General features: G+C 43.7%; 1 protein-coding gene across 1 annotated transcript in view; it reads left to right on the forward strand.

The window, feature by feature from the left end:
* PTCHD1 (patched domain containing 1) overlaps positions 1-23448 on the forward strand; it is a 54302-nt gene that overhangs the window by 18402 nt on the left and 12452 nt on the right. The window contains exon 3 of the mRNA XM_043458956.1: positions 18996-19656. Within this exon, the coding sequence (XP_043314891.1) occupies positions 18996-19656 (661 nt within the window). The remainder of the gene's footprint in view (positions 1-18995; positions 19657-23448) is intronic.

Genomic DNA, 23448 nt, shown 5'->3' on the forward strand with positions numbered 1-23448 from the left:
TGGCATAGTATTACACACACACACACACACACACACACACAGAGTGTATGTAAAAACTGGTGAAATCCAAACATCTGTAGTTAACAGGCTTGTACCAAATCTGTTTCATGCTTTTTATCGTGTACTCTGGTTATGTAAAATGTTTTCATTAGGGGGAAGCTGAGTGATGGGTACATAGGAACTCTGAACTGTAGCTACAACTTCTTGTGAGTCTTAAATGACTTTAAAATAAAAAGTTAAAAAGAAAGCATTTTAAGCTAAGAGAAAGCCTGCCTAGGATAAGAAGCAGCTGTTCTCCATCATCATCTAAGAAATAAACAGGCTCCATCATTCACTCGGAGCGGAGCCATTGGAGGATTTAAAGCGGAGGGATGACAGGTTGGGATTTGTGTTCTAGAAAAATAAATCTGGTGGCAGTTTGGAGGATTGACTAAAAGCAAAAAAGATGAGTTAGGAACCTGTTTCTGTCATTCAGATAGATGATAAGGGCTAGAACCAAATCAGGAGCAATGGAAATAGAGCACCAGAGGATGGACTGGAGAGACGGGGAGGGAAGATCAACAGGATTTGATGAATGGTTCCAGGATTGTCAACCTTGGCTGCGTGTACCCGCCCCTGGGAAGCTTTTTTAGATAGAGATACCTGAGCCTTTGCCAAGGGGTGCTGATGGAAAGGTGTGAGGGGAGCCCAGGCATGTGAGTTTGTGGACTCCACAGGTGGTTCAGATGGGCAGGGCTGAGAGCAGCTGGCTCCGACTGAGGAGGCGGGAAGTGCAGGGTAAACCTCACAGGTTTTCAATCCAGTCGTGCTGGAACCAACAGAGGATGAGGAGGAGGCAGCAGAGAGACAGCCAGGATAAATTAGGGAGGTAGTCCGTCCTCTCCCGTTTGTTTTGAGTAAAATTTGTAAAACTCTTGAGTTAAAATGTGTAAAGCCATTATCCTTGCAACCTAGCTGTCTTCCCATGGCTTATCTAAGCATATGCTTTTAAATGAAAATAAAACCTTAGTTCAGTCGTTTCTGCCATCCAAACATAACTTCGTCTTATTTAAAAACGACAACAGCAGAAATTAACATAGTGTTGTACATCAATTATACTTCAGTTAAAAAGAAAAACCAACGACAACAGCAACATTCTGTTAACCCCCAATTCTGAAGGATTTATACAAACAAATCTTCAGGAAGCTAGGCTCAATGCTTTGAGAACAAGGTGAGAGGCCTTGTCTTGACTGCTGGTGGCCTGTCTACATATTCTGGAATGCCCCTCCCCACCTTTCTCCCAAATCTTTGCAGGTACTGCTCCCATTTTCTTCTGAACGAGTCTCTCCTTTGGGGTTGGTGCGGCTGTTTTTTGGAATTCACCCAAACACTCACTCCTCCTCCGCCCCAATCTCCTGGGCCAACAGGACAGCAGGTGCATTGAAGCCTCTGTGGTCAGCACTCACTGCTAATAAACCCCGGATTCCAGGGACGGGCTTCGAGGTGCACTCACTATGCCCTCAGAGCTTTGAGTCAGAAGCAGCCAATGGCTAACGGTTTGTCTTTTTCAGGGTGACCCCCCAAAGCCACCAGTCCCCACCTCACATAAACAATCTGGGGTTTCCCCACTGAGAGTCCCTTGCTCCCTACTGGGAGCTCTCTGTCTTCATAAACTTGTGTGCAAAACACCATGAATATGTTTCCATCTCAAAACAGTCTGGTTTTTTTTTTAAGCATTTCTACTTTCCCCATTAAGATATTTCTGCCCCTTTTTTTAACTTAAAAAGTTACAAAACTCACTACTATCCAAAGTTCACTATTATTCAATAATAATGCAGAAGCACCTCGTAACATATAAGACACACACTGTGGAGTATAATAGTTATTTAAATGGTTACTGTAAGATAGAAAACACTAAGGTGGCATTTACAGGGCTACTACTGTGTTTATGTCTCAGCTTTCTACTAGCTATGTTATTTACAAGGTAACAGAGTAATGCCTAAGTTTATGCATTTTTTAAATGAACCCAAACTTAGTTTGAGATCTGAAGTCTATTTTATATTGATTCTGATGCAGCCACTTCAGCTTGAAAAAAGAGAGAAGAAATGATAGACTGAGAATTTTAAATCTCTTTATTCCTAATTCCAACATCTTATTCTTTCTAGAACTGCCTTTATTAATAACCGCCTGGGTATTCCCTTGAGAGCCGGGCTGGAAAGGCATTACAGTGCTGTTTTGTTTTGTGTTTAAATTGTCACAGCATCTTTACTTTTAGACATAAAAGTACCTATACTCATTCTAACAGTCATCATCTCTCCCCACATGTTCTTGTTCCTCTTGTTGTGTGTATGCCTTTCTGTTAGTTTTCTTTTTTCCCCCTGACTGTTTGAGAACTAGGTAGTTCTTCTGCTTGATCACTTCTCAATATTTAACTAGGTTTCAGGCCATGCAAATGGAAGCTGTTTAATGCATGCTAGTGATGCCAAGGCGATTGGACACACTGTGTTGGTTTGTCCAGAACATTTCTGTCTTGAGTACTGTGAGCCTGCACTGTGTGGGGCATGGGGCTGCAACAAAGAATAAAACTCAAAGAGCAGAAAGAAGACAGATGTGTCCACATGCAGGGGGACCAGAGAGGACCTCGTCTGCATTTCCAGGGCAGGCTTCCTGGAGGAGATGATGCAGGAGCTGAGTCCATCACTCCTCTGAGAAGGGTGGACTGGGGACCACGACCAGGCTGCTTGCTCACTCTGCAGCCCTTTCCGAATCAGCCTCACTTGCTTATTTATTATTCCTGCTCCGCAGCAACTTCTCTCCCTAGACAGAGTATTGCTCTAAAAAGTGCCCTGCAGATGCTTCCTGCCTCACATCAAATAAAGCACTGTAGAATATTGTGTTTAGTAAACCTTGCCATTGTGCCTTCCACAAAAGGAGAAATGCTACTTCTCACAAAGAAGCAAACCCTACATCAGGAGACAGGTGGTAGCTCTATGACAGGAGCACTGCTAGACAGCCCGGAAGAACATGGGATTTCTAGGCATTAAAACCATCACATGCCTCATGAATAGAAGCTCACATGTTAAGATGCCAGATTCACATTCTGATTGAGATGTGTTGTACTCTTAGAGGTTCCAACACTAAGAACCTGTGATATGTCTCTCTGCCAGGTACTCTGTCTTCATTGTCTCATTCAGAAATCAACAACACTCTAGATAGGAAGCCCATTTTGATGATGTGGAAACTGAGGCTCAAGAAGGAGATATGCTCAACAGTGTCAGGTGGTCACCAATTTGGCTGGGTATGAACACATGTCTGTGTGACCCCAGTGTCAGGCTCTTTTTAGCATGCCAGGCTGCCCCTGGAGCATTTCTTTTTGGCTTTCTTTACAGCCAGCCCCACCTGTCTTGAACTTAGATATTCTCTTACAAATCAATAAAGCCGCAACAACCCAATAACCAAAGGGACAAACAGCTTGAAGGGACACTTTGGGAAAGAGTATAGCCACATGGCTAGTGAGCATATGCAGAGGTGCTCAGCTTCAGACATCATGGAAATGCACCTTAAACCAAAGTGAGATACCACTACACATACCCACCAGAATGATACAACTTTTAAAGACTGGGAATCCAAGTGTTGCTGAGGATATAGGGCAACTGGAACCTGTATACATTGATGGTGGGAATGTAAAATTGTATAGTCACTTTGGAAGACTTCAACTAAATATATGCCTACTTTCCCATTCTGAACTTCCACTCCTGGGTCTTTATACCCAGTGGTATGCTGAGGCTGGCTCCTAAAAGCTAACTGGGCACTTCTCTTCCTACATCCCCCTGACATTGGCCATGGTGGGGGTTGTTTACTAGCAGTACAAGTCAGAGCTATTTTTGTTGGAGAACTTACTTTTGCACATTTACTAACACGCCATTGTGTGTACCTGAGAGAAATGAGTGCAGATGTCCACAAAAGGACTTTACAAGAATGGCCATTACAGTTGTATTGATAACAACCCTAAAGGTCCACTAACGAGAGAATGAAACAAATGCATTGTTTCATGCAATAAAATACTCTGCAGTAAAAATTAAACTGTAAGCTATAGATAAACACAATATGGATGAATCTTAGGCCACGGTCTGAGTCAGAGAAGGCAGACACAAAAGAGTACAGTTGACCTTTGAACAACACGGGGATTAGGGACACCAACCCTCGGCATGATTGAAAATCCATATATAACTTTACAGTTTGACCTCCCAAAGTCGTGGTTCTGCATCCACAGATTCGGCCAACCACAGGTCATGCAGTACTATAGAATGTATTGATATTTCCTGAGAAAAACCTGAATGTATGTGGATCCATGAAGTTCAAACCTATGTTATTCAGGGGTCAGCTGTACATAATGCCTGATTCCATTTATTGGAAACTCAAGAATAAACAAAGGTAATCAATGTTGATAGAAGTCAGAATAACTTTCCTCCAGGGGTTTGTGCAGGTACTGACCAGAAGGGGCACAAGGGGGCCTTCTGGGTTCTATGGATGTTCAGTGTCTTGATCCAAGCAATGTTTATATAGGTAGGCACATACAAAACCATTGAGCTGTACACTTATGATTTGTGCCCATCCCTGTATACAGGTTACACCTCAATAATGAACAGTGAACACACATACACATTTTATTCAGTGACCCTGTTAATTAAGGCAGACGTTACCACCATCCCAGCAGTACAGAGTGTTCCCCAGTGGTGAGGAGCAACATGAAGGAAAGCTGTCTGAATCTTGGCAGACCAATCAGCTCAGTTTTACTGACATCCAACATGCCGCCATCATGGAGGCTTTCAACACCTGTCCTGGCAGTGTTGCCGATGCATGAAGAATTTGCCTCCACCAGCACATCCTCCCCAGGCACATCACTGCCTGGGAAGGAATCCAGTGAACACATCAGCTGTCTCTCCCACACACCTACCTCCGTGAGAGCAGAAATCCAGAAATGTAAAGATAGGGACTCTCATCCAACTTGGGCAATATTCCAGCACTTGCTGTCAACAGAGAACACTGAAGTCCAAGACCTTACCTGCTAAGATGTTCTAGAAGGATGCAAAGAGGCTGTTAACTGTGTCTCTGAGTGGTCTTTTTTTTTTTCAAATAAAGAAATGCCTGCTTCCTTTATCATCAGCAAGAAGAAAGATGGGAGAGCATGTCATCTCATAGCTCTCTATTCCTGGCAGGATGCAGGCCTCGTCCTTTCTTGAGGAGTTATGGTGCATTCTTGTCATCAATATACCCTGGACTCAACCTTTATGAAAAGACTGGACTATGCCCCAGACAAGGGAGAAGTGCTGTTGGCGGCATCCAGACATTTACATTTATGAACACAGCAGAGCCCCTTGAGAAATGTTTGCTGCATACCTACTGCACACAAGTTGGCAACATCAAAGAAATGTTTCCACCATCAAAAGACAATATGAAGAGAAGTTCGAAAGATCATACATTTACTCCCTAAGGGTTGAGTTTTGACATAACCAATTCTTGAATACACAAGAAACTGGGGGGATGGGTGGTTTTAGAATGGTGCGGTGTTTTGAGGATATTAGAAGACATTAATTCCAGAGGCTTTGAGCATTATTAGGATTGTTCTGTCTTCTTGAAGGATTTTGTTTTGTTTTTGGCAGTGCAGTGTGGCATCTGGGACTCCCTCCCCCCAACCAGGGATCAAACCCATGCCCCCTACATTGGAAGTGTAGAATTTTAACCACTTGACCACCAGGGAAGTCACTTTGAGCATTATTAGACATCTTGGTTTGGGGTCCCCCAGAAGCAGACCTTAAAATAAGTCAAGTTGTTTTTGTTGTTGTTCTTGTTCAGTCACTCAGTCGTGTCCAGCTCTTTGCGACCCCATGGACTGTAGCACACCAGGCTTCCCTGTCCTTCACTATCTCCCGGAGTTTGCTCAATCTCATGTCCATTGAGTTGGTGATGCTATCTAACCATCTCATCCTCTGTCATCCCCTTCTCCTCCTGCCTTCAATCTTTCCCAGAATCAGAGTCTTTTCCAGTGAGTCAGCTCTTCACATTAGGTGTTCAAAGTATTGGAAATCAAGTAATCAAGTAAAGGTAGTTTATTTGGGAGTTACAGTGCAACCAGAAGGGATGCAGGGTAGTGAGACAAAGGAGAAGGAGATTCAAAGGGCATGTGATCCAGCAGATCATGGCAGGTTCTTTACCACTGAGCCACCTGGGAGAGGTGCCCTTCCCTTAAGATCCAGTATTTCCCACATCCTAGAACTCCATGCAGATTTTGTTATTGCCTCACTGCTTGTCTGTATCTCCCATAGGGTGGATGTTCTATGGGGGGAAAGCCAAATCTATCTGGTGCCAGCAAGGTTCATATAGGTGGTGGTTGTTATTTAGTCATTCAGTCATGTCTGACTCTTTTCAACCCCATGGACTGTAGCTCACCAGGTTCCTCTGTCCATGGGGATTCTCCAGGCAAGAATACTGGAGTAGGTTGCCATATCTTTCTCAAAGGGATCTTCACAAACCAGGGATTGAACCCATGTCTCTTGTGTCTCCTGCATTGGCAGGCATGGATGAATCTTGTTCACATAACTATCTTGTTCACATAACTTGATGTAAGATTTACTAACAGTGACTAAAACATATGCATTAAATGGTTGAATGGGAAGATCCTTCATCATCTGGCCCATCTCCTCTCCATATTTGTATTTCACTGCATCCCCCACCATGGCTACACACAAAGACACACACACACCCTAACATGTTAGACTCCCTGTACCCCTGTTACATCCTTTGGCTACTCCTATCACAGAATTGTAACACTTCATTCTGCTAACCAATTCTGAGAATCTGTCTAAAGTCCCTCCACTAGACTCTAAGTTTATTGAGGGTAAAACTACATCATAATATTCTTTACTTCCCCAGGGCTTATATTAATGTCCAGCATAGTGTAGAGACTTAGTACCTGTTGAGTAGATGGCCCGTTGCTCTAATTGGTGATCAAATGTCTAAGACTTTCTCTCTATGACCTCTAACTCCCAACAAAGCAAAAATTCTCTGGCCTCCCACCTGCCACCTGCCTGAGACTCATCACAGACTTCACATCTGGGAGCCTTTTAGAAACTTTATCAGCCAAGTCTGTGAGCCACTGTTGGCATATTACATTAAGATAGAATAACCCAGAGTGACACCTTTGGACATAAAAGCAACCTCTGCTCCTGGCTGGATGAAGCCACATGTCACTGAGACAACCAAGGGGACGTACTCTGGATTCCAGCAAGGCCAGTGTGCTCAGGGCAGGTGGATGGAATGTTCTAAGGGTGCTATGGATGCACTCTGCCTCTGCAATAGTGAAAAGAACTGGGCTACATGAGAGCTGAATCTTGTAAAACATCAGAGCCTTGACGTGGATGGAAGGAAGTCGCAATGCTGGGAAGGGAGGTGTGGTAGGAAGTAGCTAAGAGACAGAAGGAGTTTCTCCATATTCCCAAAGGCCTGTCTGATGAAAAGATAGCATCACATGCAATAGTCTAGGTTCCATCAGCAGTGATGGGTCTGCAAACCAAAGGACTGCCATCTTAGTACTTCCCATGTGGTCCAGTGGTTAAGAATCTGCCTTCCAATGCAGGGAAAATGAGTTCAATCCCTCGTCAGGGAACTAAAATCCCACATGCCACAGGGCAACTCTACCTGCATGCTACACCTACTGAACCCATGCACTCTAGAGCCTGTGCTCTGCAACAAGAAAAGCCACTGCAATGAGAAGCCAGATGCTTCAACAAAAAGCTCATGCACCACAATAAAGACCCAACACAGCCAAAACAAAAACACAAAGGACTGCCGTTTTACAGCCACTGTGAGGCATAAATGGATCAAGTAACATCAATGCTCACATCCTCTGAGACTGCACAGGTAGGGAGAACATTCTGCTTCGCTTACGATGATCCCACTCTGTGCCTGGTGTTCCTGTGAAAGCAACACCAGGTGTTCCTCTCTTGCACTCTCAAAAGTGTTCCAGTTTGCTTGATAAGTTATATGGTCACCCTACCCATGGACAGTATTAACAGCAGGGCCAGAATCTTCAAACAGACATGACACTGGATATAGGTACATGGAAGTTTTTTATATTAGTCTCTAAACTTTTCTGTGTTTTAAAAAAACTTTTCCCTCTCCAAAAAAAGAAACCCAACAAACAAAAACACTAGAAAAACTTCAAACTACTCTATAATTAAGCATAACACATAATTATTTCAGAACCCAATCTCCTACCTAAATTGTTTCTCTGCGTTTATATTTTGTAGATTATAGTCTAACCATATCCATTTGTCTAATGAGGTCAGCCATTTGTCTGCAGTGTGTAAGTGACAGGATTAAATTCAATGTCATCTGTTTATTTAAGATGGAAATGATATGCATGTAGCACAGTAGCCTTTGGGTACAAATGAAGTATCATTCAATGTCACCAGAGAAAATATAAATCAGCAAGAAGGAACAAACATTGAAGGCTCAGGTGGCATGGCTTTGCTGGGCTTCCTCTATGTGCCAGGGAGACGGGATGGAGCGAAACAGAGTCCCTGCCCTCACAGAGCATTTATATTCTGATGTTAAACTGCCTTTGGGGAGGGATGACACCCAAATCCTGTAGGAACCCCCAGCTGCAACCTGATGTTTTGCAGTAAAGTCCCAAATTGCCAGCTCTTTCCACAAATATGTTCTGTAATATATTTTTTTCTTTTTCCCTGTGTGTGTGGGGGGGGTGGGCGGAGTAGGGGTGGGGTGACACAGAAAACATACAGGATGCAAAGGATGCTATTTGGACTGATGAGACACTTGTTTCGTCATACACCTGTGGTGCTCATCTCCAGCTCGGAGCAATGTGCCTGTAACTGGTACCGAGAATGCGGCTTCCCTCTGAGGCCTCTGTCACAGATACCTGGCATTCACTGGGCCTCACTGGTCAGTACGTGTTGGGGTCCTGCTGTTCAGTCACGTTTGACCCCTTGACTTTGTTACATCATCACCACTTTTAATTCAGAGCTGCTGCTAACCATGTCATCCCGTGGCTTGACTGTGCTTAGGCCTAATACCACCAAACAGGTTTATCAATATTCAGATGGTCAAAGCAGAGAGAAGAGGGGTAAAGTCTTGACACTGTCAAAAGAACTCCCACGAGGGGACAATCTTCTGAGCCCAGGATTTCAGTCTGGGCTGATCCTCTTACTAAATGTGTGCATGTGTGCTCAATCATGTCCAACTCTTCACGACTCCATGGATTGTAGCCTGCCAATCCATGGGTCCTCTGTCTATGGCATTTTCCAGGCAACAATACTGGAGTGGGTTGCCATTCCCTTCATCAGAGGATCTTCCCGATCCTGTGTCTCCTGCATTGGCAGACAGATTCTTTACCACTGAGCCACCTGGGAAGCCTTACTAAACGTGTGACTGTGGGCAAGTTACAGAAGTTCCTTGAGGCTCAGTTTCCTCCCCTGTAAATGCAATATAACCGTGACCTCTCACAAAGCCCAACCCTTTGCAGGCAATTAACACCTTTTAGTTTCCTTCTTTTGCCCACCTGCCATAGTTCCCAGCCTAGTAGGATGCTCATGGTAATCTAATTGGGAGCTAACATGGAAAAGGTGGAGTGGTTTAAGGCTGGGAGCTTATCTGGAATTAGGGAGTGCTAACTTATAAACATGTACCATCCAGCTCTTCTGTTCAGACATTTGTACTGATGCATGCTATTAACCCTGTTTACTCGTTAGTCTCTCAGGACAGATGTGAGCAAAATATCTGTCACCTGTACATTTCATTGACTATATTGGGTTGGCCAAAAAGTTCCTTCGGTTTTAAGTAAAAATGAAAGACATTTTTTGTGCTCACCACGAACTTCATTGAACAATATATTCAGTAACTGAATGAACGTTTTGGCCAACTTTTCAAGAACTGAAGAAGTTCTATGGGTTAAAGAAAAATATTAAGGGGGACAAGTCAAACCAGAGGATAGAAAAGGGGTTTTTCGCTGGTTCATTTTCATTTTTGCTAACAAACCTCTACTAGGTACCACTTGTGGGTCAGAGACCATATTGAGTAGTTTATATTCAGTTTCTCACTTATCTTCTAGCAACCATAAGGAGATGGGTCCTATGACTGACCCCATTTTACTGATGAGGAAGCTGAGGCACAGAAAGAGCTACTAACAGCTTAGTGTTCAGGATCCCGCATCTACTAAGACACGGCTGGCAGCTGCACCCACACTAGGCCACCAGCATTCACATCTCCCAGAAAGGTCAACGCCCTGGCAAGCTGAATCACAGAAACTGTCATGGCATCAACCATTTGCTCTGTAGGACCTCTTTGCAGATCCCAAAAAGGAAGGCAGCAGCTGAAACACCTCTGTGACTTTTAAGGTCAGTAGCTTTGTAAGGTCAGCAGATTGGGAGACAGAGAAAAAAACATTTCAGGGAGAAAAACTGCTATCAAGTAGCACACTCTTTTATGAACTAAATCAAATACTCACTCTGGTCCACCATTCAGGAGTGCCATCACCATGTCATAAGGTGGAACTTCTTCCTTGCTCAGTGCCCCTTAGAAACAGTGAATCCTTTGAAGGAGAAAAACAATTGTCAAAGATCTCATCTGATGGAGACACTTGTTCATCATTTTGTAGATTTAATGTTGTTATTAATTATCTGCAGTTTCAAATATTTCAAGGGTGTGGGTTATATGGCATTTTTTTCTCTTAAGATAAATCTGCTAAAAGCATGCATTGCAGTTGCATGCAGGGACTCATGGCCACAGTATCTGCAAACCTTACTTCTCCTCATAGAAAAGGAAATGAGTTGATATTCTAGCCCCGCCCCACAGGGAGCTCTTGTTCTGACAGGACTTTTGGAAAGGAGGACGGGCTAGAACGGGGAAAGAACAGACCCTCACTGAAGGTTACTTAGGTGAGCCACATAAAATTGCCAACACTGACCCACTCTTTTACCTATAGAAGTGGCAACTTCATATGGTTTAACCCAATATTGAATGCTAGATCAGACACCTTTTATATGTTATCACATTTGACCTTCACAATGATCCTATGAGATCAGGTTTATCCCCCCTTTACAGATAATGAAACTGAATTAAATGCCTGAAGTAGCTGTCTTAGTTTGGGTTACCCCTAAAGTTGTCACAGAGTCAAGAAATTGATGCAAGTAGTATCTTGGAAGACAACTTTGTGAAGCTCTGGTCAGAGAATGGTCACGTAAGACAGGGAAGGGAAGAGGTGAGTTATGGGGACACTGTCCAGCTGGTGGCTCTGTGGGCAACTGGAGCCCAATCCCACTGGGAAGCTCCAGGAGCCAATGAGGAACATATGCCACAGAGTCAACCCACCTTGGGGACAAGGAAGCTGGGCTATTTATACACAACCTGTTTTTAGTCATCAATCCAGGCCTCTTGGGATTGGGACAGTATATTAATACCTCGTTATTTCCACATCAGGCTGGAAAGAGGGCTGGTGTGCACTGAAGTGGTAAGGAGACAGGGCAGCTATCTGTGTTTGCTATGGTCTCATAGCTAGAACAAGAGACAGGGTTTGAACTGGTGGTTTTCTGATCTCATGTCCTTCCCACTAATGCACAAGATGTCAAATCACAGGAAATATCACAAGCTCCAGGAAAACTGGGAATTGATTTTAGGGTTGTATCTGGACAGCTAGAAGACACTCACCACTCCATGCTTCCCTGCTGAAGAGTAACTATATGTGTGCGGCCCTCCAGAGTTTACAAATGCATGCAGATCTATCACCTCATGGACCCTCCTCATGCCCGTGAGACAGACTAAAATCTACTCACTCACAAGATTATTATAGTCACGTGAGTCACATGTATAGTATATAAATATTAGGTATACATTCCAGGAACTATCCTAGGTAATAGAGAGGTAGAAGTGGACCAAAGAGATAAACACTCCAGCATGGTAAAACACCGATTCTAGTGGGGCCAGCAGAAAAAAGAAACAAAGAGGTGCATCATGGAATGCCATATCATAACAGGTGTCATGAAAAACTTAAGCCAAGATGGTGATGGCCAGGGACACTGTTTTTTTTAATTCAGTTTGAGGTCAGAGAAGATGATTAAATTTGAGGAGGGAAGTGAAAGAAAGATGTTCCAGGCAGAGTCATGACAAAGACCATACATATAACTAGGGCATCATGAGATACGAATCCAGAGAAATCACCCAGGGCAATGTCTCATCTTGCTGGCTACAGTCGGGACTTGGATTTTTGCTCTCAGCATGATGAGGAATCACTGGAGAATTGAGGGCAGTGAGGTGGCATGGTATATATTTTCAAAAGTTCGTTTTTTATTTATCTCTAACTCATGTGGCCAACAAGACCCAGAACCGGGACCCAAATGGAATTCTTCTGACTCCCAATCCAGTGGTTTTACCACTTAGGTTCACAGTTGTTGTCCATACCTAGACATCGTTGGTGTTCTTTTTGTTTTCCTGTCCCTTGCATAGTTATTTGTGATCTCCTGACCAAATCCTAAAACTGTTGTTGCCAGTTCCCCAGGCATTTGGCTCCTTGGGACTTCTCTTTGCCTCTTAGCCAATCAGCTTTAACATTCTCCCATTTCTGAGAGCGTCCTGTTCTCTTAGAGTTACCTAGCAAAACTCTTGACCCACAAACTTGCTCAAGCAGAGTTTAAGCTTGACCATGAAAGTCAAGTGAGAACAGCAGGATTCAAAAATAACCACTCTAATCAGAAAGTTTAACTTTACAGATTTCTAGGAGTCTTCCTATCAAGGAATTTTTTTTAATAGTCAAGAACAAATCAAATTTCCTCCCAGACTATGGGGAAAAAAGAGAGTATTGAACCTGTGGTTCATCGCATTCTTTCTCATCCAGAGCAACGTGGAGTCAGGCAAAAGTTGCAATGAGATATTGCAGTTGTCTTTTCCTTCGTCATGACTATATTTTGTTTTGAAAATCTCAGATTTATTTGCTTCAGATCCAGAGCTACAGTGTCTTTCCAGTCAGAGCTGCAAAGACAAAACAACCTGTTCAGGGAATTATAATGTGGGGCTTTTAAAAGTGTCAGCACCCACAGTACAGTGTTTACCCCCTGGTAAAACAAGGAGAAAAACAGAAACATTCCACTCTCTCAGACCTGCACTGGCTCTGCAGTACTGACAAAGGTGACCATTTGTCTCCTGTCACTGGAGCAGGTCAGCATAACAGCGGGCACGCATGGGTAGAGGAAGCGTGTGGATAGACAGTCATTTGTTTAGCTATATCCACAGCTTAAATTCGGCATCCTCTGAACATGTTATGTTTCAAAGGCAGAATGATATTTCTGTTCACTTATTAAGGGATGACTAACTTGCTTTTGGCTGCACTACAAATGAATCACAGTAACAATCCCCAACTTGCGACTGATGTTCTGATGTAATGCATTTCTATTAAAAGAAGAGGAAAGAGAGTGGGTGAGAGTGAGATCATGCAGCTACAGAACAGAACACCGAGGGAACTAGCGTAATTGATGAACTGCAGCGACCAGACCCATCCACTTCAAGGTGTTTTCTTGTGTCCTGGGGGAGAACACCTTGCCAGTCTGTTCCTACCCCCTTAACAGGGGCAGAATATCAACCCTGATCAAGGCATGGAATCTGGAGGGGTTCAGTGAATAAAACGCTTCACTTGGGGGTGAAATCCTGATATTCCTTGAAAGCATTCTGAAGCAATTTTGATCTCTTGTCACTTCGAAGGAAATATTTGGGGGCAAATAATGTAGGTTAGGTTAGACAAGCAAACCAACAATTTCCCCTTTTCAACTGTTTTCCTGTGAGCAGCTTATTTGGGAGTAGCAAAAGGAGGGAGCGGCAAGGTGAGATAGGGAAAGGAAGGCAGCCCATAAAGATGGTGTCATCAGACTGATACCCCTGGGGACCTGCACCCTCCTCACCACCTCGGTGCAGCTGAGCTTTCTGGGGGACAGCTGAGGGTGTTAATTGCCCTGCCTGGCAGGATGGCCTTCCACCTTTATCTGTCCCCCCCTTTTCAACATGAAAGAAATACAAAAAAAGCTGGAAGAAGAGCTCTTCTGAACCCACAGGTATTTTTCCTATGTTAATTACCACTCAGGAGCAGACACTTCCTCCCGGATCCCTCTGTACTCTCCTCGACAAGGTGCCCCTGCTGTCTTCTGAGGAAGATCTGCCTGTGCCAAGGAGAGGCAGAGAGGAAATGAGACTCTGGCCTGTCGTGCCCAGCAGCCCACACTGGCTTTGTCCCAGGCTCTGGCAGAAGGGGATTATAAGAGTCAGTGCCTCCCCAGCACGGGAAATCACTCAAAGGAGGGAATCTTTTTTTTTTTTCTCCAGTAAACCTATTTTTCCCTACCATGTGGTTTTCTTTCTGGGTTTCATCTACTATCAGATCTGTCATTGACCTAAAAAGTACTTCAGTGTGTTGAAAAAGCATACTTCAAGCAGCTGTAATAAATCTCAAATTGATATTTATGGAGTTAACTTTCTCTTGCTGAGGATCTGATTGTATACTTTGTGGATGTCACTCATCTTAGAATTATGTCATGTTAGAACCAAACGGTCTGTCCGCAGAGATTAGTGGGACCAACCTCCTTTTTTTACTGAAAAATCTGAGATATGAAGTAGAGTGACATTCCTAGGGTCTCTGACATTCCTATCTCAGCAGCAAAAGCCAGATTTCAACTCAAAACTTATTACTGAATTCCATTATGCCCCACGGTCTCTGTGCTTGGTAAGTCTGTTTTAAAAGTTTTCTTTGGCAACTGAAGAGGCTGGATGGAGAATAAGCAAAGTCAGTAAGTTCAAACCCATCCTTCATTACTTGTTCACATCACCACGTTCCATTACTGCCTAAACATAAAGTTGGCTCTTTGGATTATTTCTGGTCTCTCTCAATGGACCCCATAAACCCAGGTGCAGCTGCCCTGCAGCTCAGTCACATCAAGGCTGGTCATGTGAACCAAGTGGGCAGACAATTCTTCATTCTTCCCCACGTCCTCTTCATCCTCACTAAAGGTCTAAAGCTGTCCTGGTCTAGATTCTCTAGGCCTCAATTGTTCCAGTTATAAGATGGAAATAATGATTTAACCATTTCCATAGAGTCTTGTATTGAATAAAATTTGAAAACTGTATAGAGAGTACTAAGCAGACTAGTTACTATTACTATCATCATTCTTAACCTGAAGGGTAATGAGAGCAAAGAATATAACAATTTAAACAGAGCCTTAGAATGAATCTCAATTTAACATTCAGTCTGGCCTCTTTGAGGGGCTTCCCAGGTGGCTCAGTGCTAAAGAATCCGCCTGCCAATGCAGTATATATGGGTTGATCCCTGGGTCGGGAAGATCTCCTGAAGAAGAAAATGGCAAACCACTCCACTATTCTTCCCTGGGAAATCCCATGGACAGAGGAGCCCAGTGGGCTACATACAGTTCATAGGATCACAAGAGTCAGATGCAACTGAGCACACACATGTACAAACACTGGCCTCTTTGGCAGCAAATACAATAAACATATTGTGATCAAGACTGACACTGGATTATGCTTTGCTAGAGTGCTCAGCATTATCTATTGTTAGGATCATTCCTTTGTTTTGGACATCAGATCTTTTATGTGATTTTCCATATGTAAGTGTGAGCACCCTAAATTCAGGGAATTTATCCTATTATTGACAACACAGTAGATTTGATGAGTACTTACTGAACATGTGTTGAGTGAATAATCTAAAAATCTATACAGAGTTATAGAAACATTGATTCTATGTTGAGCCACATGACAGATCTAGACTATATTAAGGGTCAGGACTATTACTTCATGTTGTTTCCCTCTCCTTTTCTTTTCCAAGGGTCTGTAACTAATAATAAGCTTGCAGCAATTGAGACTGTCCATTCTGTAGACTGAGGTGTGTTGGTAACCATTTCACTATTACGCTTTGATGTTTTCCTATCTTTCTTTCCCCCTCCTGCCCCTAAGAGCAAAAATTTATTTAAAGGCTAAGATGAAATCACTGAAAACTAACTTGTCATCATTTTCATCTTGCTTTTCTTTTCCAGTACAGAAATTTAAAGTAAGTATAGACCAACGATGACAACACATAGCTGTGATCTCTGGTTTCCATTTTCCCCTATGAATGGACTAAGATCATCTACTAATATGTCTGCTGTCCTGAGTGGGGCACCTTTAGGAAAGTAAATCTGGGCATTCTAAAACACTATACAGGAAGAAGTCCAAGTAGCATGTGCAGTGTGTCTGCCCATGGCTCCCGGAAGAGCCACACACACTCCAGAAGTTCCAGGAGGGAATCTCCACTCTCCTTTCCCAAGCCTCTCACTATCCACTCCCCTCTTACCCCCAGGAGAATCACGCAGACTCCCCCTGCCAGGTGGGTGGCTTCAGCCAACACCCCCTCTCTGGCTGCTTTGTCACCCAGCATCTCCCTGCCACTGAGAAGCGAGAATGACACATGTTCTACCCACCCGCCCTTCAGAAATTCCAAGCAGGTGAATCCCACAGCAGCTCTGGTACTTAGACTTAAGACACCTCCCCTCTCTGACTTCACTGAGATTCTCGCTTTCCAAGCCTCCCTCCGATGTGCTGGTGGTACAGGGGTTAACAGTGTGTCTGCTTTCTTTGGTCTGTGGTCCCAGGGGTCCCAGCAGTAGATCTGCAGAGCTGCCAGATCACTAAATGGTTTACAACTCCCCACCCAGCGTGGCATGGTCGCCTCAGAGAATGGATGGAAAATATCCCCTTGCTATAATTGGGTTCAGCCCTGTGGCTTAACACCATCTTATTTGGCAATCTTTTTCTCTTGACATATTTAGTAATCACTCCAAGGGAGATTTATTAGACCGTTCATGGGAACAAACAATGCACTAAATATTACACATATGCATGCTTTCAATACCACTCCTTTTCTAGCCTATTCTGAATCTTTCCCCCAAAGTCTTTCTTTTAACTCTCTCTTGTCACTGAATTCCTCTTGGTTCTTCCCTCCTCCACAGTAATCTTTCATATTTGGGAATTTTCTTTTTTATTTAGGAGTTCTTTTAATCAAAACTCACTGGACCAAGCTTAGAACACACTCTTGGTGTGTCTAAACACACTCTCAGTGTTTAAAACCATTCAAGTTATTCTGCTCCTCATTAGTCCCAAAGCATCAAAACAAAAATTTAGCATATGGTTAGAGTTTTGTGAAAACAGTCTCCTAGGTATCTCTGGGACATCAACTCGGCATGTGTGTGTGAGTGTGTGTGTATAGGAAAGGACTCAGAATATTTCAGCCAAATGTAATACAGTGAAGTGTTTCCTGAACCTCAGGGTTGTGGCCTATGAGGAGATGTGAGGGAGGAGGCACTGAGAATTAGGATTAACAACTCATGCTCTGCACCAACTAAAGGACTTTGACAGCTGATGCCCCTCAGACATTTTCTAAAAACATAATCAATATCCCATTCACCCTGGCACAGGCATACACAGCAAAATGTCTAAGCAAATAAACCAGCTACAGCAGATTTCAGAGCAAATTTATCGGGGTCATGGAGACACTCAGAAGGTTATGAATCACAATGGTGCAGCAACAGTATGGCAACTCTGGGTGTGAGGCTTTCATTCCCTTTCTGTGGGGAGTGTTCTCCACTCACCAGGTGTGGAACAATGGCCAGCTCTGCTCAGGAGAGTGCTCCAAGCTGGGCACGGTCCTAGGTGTGCTCACGTAGTTCACATGGCCACCACTGGCCTCATTTTGGAAACTGGCCTCATTTCACAGGGAGAAGGCCTTACTTTCTCACCTTAGACCACAGAATACACATATTCCTACATATCTGAACTTGATGGAGCACTTGTAATTTCTTAGGGGGTGGGGTGGGGAAAGCCCCAAATCAGGATTTATCCAGCTGCTGGCATTGCCAACCTGGAGGTGTCTGGCAAGGAGCTAGGAGGACAAGTTCTGGAGCCAGACTGCCTGGGACAGCCCAGCTCTGTGGGACTTTGGGCAGGTGACTTGGCTTCTCTGTGCCTCAGTTTCCTCATTTGTAACACGAGACGGGTACTTGTACCTACTTCAGTGTTTCTTGTAAGGATTAAATGACATAATCTGTATGAAGGGCATGGAACTGTGCCTGGTATGTAGTAGGTGATGTTACATGAGTGTCGGTATTCCCACGGGCACTTGGATCACAGGCATACAGAATCAGGGCATGGCAAGTATGACTTAGGACAAGCTTCACAGAATAAATCCTGCTGCACTTCCTTACCACGACTGCCCTGTACCCGAGCCAAGATCTGCAGCTACAGTCCCCTTCCTGTAGAAGCAGGACTATGAGGATCCTCAAGGTGAACTGCTTGTCTTGTATGCCTCAGAGTGATTGCACTGAATGGGGAAATCACTTCACTGCCCTCCAAATCAGTCACAAAGGATGGGCCTACACAGGACCTCTGTGCTTGGACTTGTGCTTTAGTTCACTTTTGTCATTACATTTTCAAGGAGGAGACTGAATGGTGGACCTGTTAAGATTCTCAGATAGTTACAGACCCACTGAATCACACATAAAGAACACAACATGGAGAAATAATGCTGGTGCTTCTCCAACTTTAGCTGTATCAGCCTCCCTTGGAGGGCTTGTGAAAACCCACATTCCTAGGCCCCACCCCCAGAGAGTGTGACTTACCAGGTCTGAGATGGGGCCTGAGAATTTGAATTTCTGACAAGTCCCCAGGTGGTGCTGATGCTGCTGGTCCAGGGACCACGCTAGGAGGCCCTCGAGTCAGATGGATGTCTTACATCCTTACTGCTCACTTCTGATGTAAGGTCCTCACATACCATTTGAACTCTTTAGCTTGGAGATGGTATGAGTGACTCCCTTTCCCTTCCCCTACAAAAAAATAGAGACCTTTGGGTCCACAGAGCTGTCAGTTAGGAATGTCTTACTTTTGGTCATCAAAACTGACTTTCATTTTTTTCCCCATAGTTGCATGCTGCTGTGACCAGGATCCAGGTTCCAAGGCCTGGATTTAATTACACATTTGCTCACATCTGTATCCTGAATAACGATAAGACTTGCATTGTGGACGACATCGTGCATGTCCTAGAGGAGCTAAAGAATGCTCGGGCGACCAACCGGACCAATTTTGCTATCACGTACCCGATCACTCACTTAAAAGATGGGAGGGCAGTTTATAACGGGCACCAGCTGGGAGGCGTCACTGTGCACAGCAAGGATCGCGTGAAATCTGCAGAGGCCGTCCAGCTCACCTACTACCTGCAGTCCATCAACAGTCTCAACGACATGGTGGCAGAGAGGTGGGAGTCCAGCTTCTGTGACACCGTCCGACTGTTCCAGAAATCTAACAGCAAAGTCAAAATGTACCCTTACACATCCTCCTCGCTGAGGGAAGACTTCCAGAAGACCAGCCGTGTATCGGAACGCTACCTGGTCACCAGCCTGATCCTGGTGGTCACCATGGCCATCCTCTGCTGCTCCATGCAGGACTGCGTCCGCAGCAAACCCTGGTTGGGCCTGCTCGGGCTGGTGACCATAAGCCTCGCCACCCTCACCGCGGCTGGGATCATCAATCTGACTGGTGGGAAATACAATTCCACCTTCCTGGGAGTCCCTTTCATCATGCTAGGTAATTACTGTCCTTTTTTTTCCTTCTATTTCCTCCTTCTTATGGTGGTGACAGGGTTCCTGAAAGGCCAGGAGCAGTTGTCTAACAACTTTGTTTCATTTATAGCATCTTCCTTTAGTCCAGAAGCCCTGGGACCAATTCTGTAAGGTGGTGCTGGGTCTCAAGAAGCAACCTTTTATGGTTGATGTGCCGGAAACCCAAAGCCCTGGCTTCCAGCCCTGGCCCTCCATGAAGTAGCTGTAGATATTAATTTAAATTCAGCAGATATTATTCTCTGTGCACCAGTGTTTTAGGTCAGGCTTCCCCAGGAGCAGACCCTGAGACAAGGATCTGGATACAAATAGTTTATTGGGGAGGTTAGCCCGGGAGACCCCAACCTGGAAACAGGGACATGAGACGGGGAAGGAAGACAATCTGGGGTATGTTAATCAGCAGGCTACCACTGTGAACATCTGTGGTTCAGTCCCACCGGGGACCTTGGAGAGACCTCAGAGGTGTCCTTGAGGAGTGAGGAGTCTGAAAGCTGCAGTATGGACCCAGAAACCCTATATATGATTCATTGAGGGTTCTCCCCTGGGTCATTAATTCCCCAGCACTTCCCGGGGAAGACTGATCACATTCCTGAAGCTGGAGAAATCTCTCAGGTTACCAGTATTTGGAGTAAGAAGGCTTCTTTGAGCTCAAGAATGAGGACTGGGAGGGCCACGAGTGGGGCACCAACAGTGTCCACCAGCCCTTGGTTTCCCTACCCGATGGGCAGGGTGGATGCGAACATCACACAGAAGGATATGTTCAGTGGACAAGAACTCTGAAGGCAACAAGCGAGACATAAATAGGAAGGTAACTTTTTCTTGTCTTTGCTATGAACTCAGGAGAATATTTTTAAATGAATCCTATTATGTAGTCTCTTGGGGGCTGCAGAAATTTCCTCATGGAGATTCTGGTATACGTAAAGCCATAGTGCTCATAATATGTCAGTTGCTCTGTCCATCTGATACTGATGATGGCAGAGGTCCAGCAAGCCTGATACCGAGTTTCTCATGGGCCAAGGATCCAAACACTTAGCTTCTCCCTCTTCTTTGGCAACTTCTCATCAGTTCCTTTAGCAAAATTAAAATGTCATTTGGAATCAGATTACTGACATGAAGAATGAAGTGGCATTTCTCACTGGCTGAGAAATAACCCTGATTGAGTTCATTAGTATGCCTGATGCCCTGTTTAGGGGTAGTAGGAAAAAAAGGACTTTACTCAGGCCATCTTAGCTGCATGATGGTTAAATGATAATACACAGGGGCTGGTGGGGCCACAGAATTATGTGCTGCCCTCCATGCTCTGCTTTGGTAGCTTAGCTGGTAAAAAATTCGCCTGCAATGCAGGAGACCTCGGTTCAATCCCTGGGTCGGGAAGATCTGCTGGAGAAGGGATAGGCTACCCACTGCAGTATTCTTGGGCTTCCCTGGTGGCTCAGCCAGTAAAGAATCAACCTGCAATGCGGGAAACCTGGGTTTGATCCCTGGGTTGGGAAGATTCCCTCGAGAAGGGAATGGCTACCCATTCCAATATTCTGGCCTGGAGAATTCCATGGATGGAAAAGCCTGGCAGGCTACAGTTCATGGGGTCACAAAGAGTTGGACATAACTGAGAGACTTTCACTTTCACTTTTACTCCATGCTCTGCAGGAACTGAGACCCAAGCAATAAACATATACTAGTAGCTTTTGTGGAAAAGTGGGGCACTGTGCAGAGACTGAGAGAGCTGTGAATTTACCAGATCAGTTTACTCATCTCTGCCGAACACAGCAGAGGAGGAGGCTGCTATACTTCCTCCTGAATTCAGTCTGCTAAGATGGCAGCATAACCAGCCTCTCTAAAATAACCTCAAGATGATGTGGGTCGATGGTGGAATACAGGGCGGTTCCTTGCAGCCTGAGTAAGGAGTGGCTGTGAGGAGCTTCCACGGAGGGTTGAGTCAAGATTTAAATTAAGATGTTTTGCTCATGATTAGTCACATGCTTGGGGTGTTTTTTTTTTTTTTTGCTTTTCATTTTAAAAATACGGTGTTTTTTGCTGTGATTGTTTCTGTGGGAGGAAGATAAACAGGGATAAGGGTTCACAGGAAACTGAAGGGAGATAGGTTCTTAAGTGAGGAAAAAAGATGTTAGGGCTAGAAAAAGAAGTATCATTCCTGGTTTTTGACACTCTTAAGTAGTTGTCGTGAGCTCAAAGAAGGGTACAATATTTAAAACTTCCTAAAAACTAATTGCATTCAGTAAAACCACAAAATTTAGAGCTTCTTAAAAATAATTTTTAAGCAAAACACAACAGTAACATTCAAAACTTCTTCCCATTAATTTCACTAAAAATCAATTTCATTGTAAGTAAAAATGAAATAATCAAAACGTCTTGAATTTTATTAAGTAAAAGAAATCACAGTATTTCAAATCTCTTAAAATTGATTTTTGTACTTTTTAAAGAAGTTTTAAATATTGTAAGCAAAACTCAATGCGAAACGGAATACACCAGACAGTACTGGTATGGGGAGGGATGGAAGAGATGGAAAGATGCTGTTAGCCAGGGAGCATCTTTAAAAGACAAATTCAGAAAGAGTAGTACCACAACTCCACCAAGACATAGTATCAGTGAATTTTACATGAATTCAACTCAGAAAAACCTATCATCTGTAGCGAAAGAGACCAAGAGCTGCAGTGCCCAAAAAACCCTGTTTGTAATTTGTGAGGAATGTCACATGCATTGATTTGATGGCAGTTTTCCCTGCTGACAGTCAGTAGACAACCTTTCTGTACATTTTCAGCTCAAAGAGATCTCAAATTACTTAGTCACAACATGAAAGGAAGCGACGTGTTTTAGTAGCTGAGGCCTATTTGCAATAAATACTTTGCACCATGTAATGGGTGCTTAATACACTCGTAAAGCCAGCAGCACCTGGCTTTAGGATGGCTGCCCTTCTGTATTTCTCAGATAAACTCATCGTTCTCAGATTTGATTGTAAAATGAAATCTAAGCAAGAGCACATTCATAAATGTTGTGTTCAAGACCAATGTTTAATTCTGTTTTTTTGATGACCAGTCCTAAAATGCCAATAAATGTTTCAAATGACCAAGAAGAAATGTGGTGCTAAGGGTTTTGCAGTGTGACTCAGTAAACTTGTCCAGTTTCTAAATTTGCCCGTCTATAGCATCAAATGGTTATGCTTAAACTAAGCAGATTTAAGCAAAACTTCTTGATTTTCTGTGATATTAATATACAGTCAAATAAAACTTTAAAAAATATATGGCTTCTTTTAGAAGGAAAGGTATCTTAGAAAAAATCTCTTTGTCCTTTCCAGACGAAATTTCCTTGGCTGACAATAGGTCTATAATGTGATACACAATTATAGATTTAAAATTCAACAAACTAAACATTCTCAGTGTGATGCAGGTCACTTAAGGCCAGACCCAGCCAAATGCCAAAATGGCAGCAGATTTAGAATGGAAAATTTTAAGACCACGTGTGTCAAACCGTATTAACCTGACAAAATTCCAGAATAGGAAAGGATTTGGATAAACTCTGAGAGTTCACCATAATGGGATGTGACTGTGTGTTTGTAGCCAAGACGATACGTGACATCGCTGGCAATAAGAATATATCCTACACAGATGAATCATTTTGGCAATGATGTAAGCATAGATACATCAGGATTTAGAATGTTTTTAATCAGTGTCAGGCATATTAGACAGCCCTACTTCTGCCAAAACCCCTGTCCATGAGTCAGATCAGTTTATTTAGAGCTGAA

This window comes from Cervus canadensis, chromosome X, assembly GCF_019320065.1.
Source record: "Cervus canadensis isolate Bull #8, Minnesota chromosome X, ASM1932006v1, whole genome shotgun sequence".
In the NCBI taxonomy this organism is placed as follows: domain Eukaryota; kingdom Metazoa; phylum Chordata; class Mammalia; order Artiodactyla; family Cervidae; genus Cervus; species Cervus canadensis.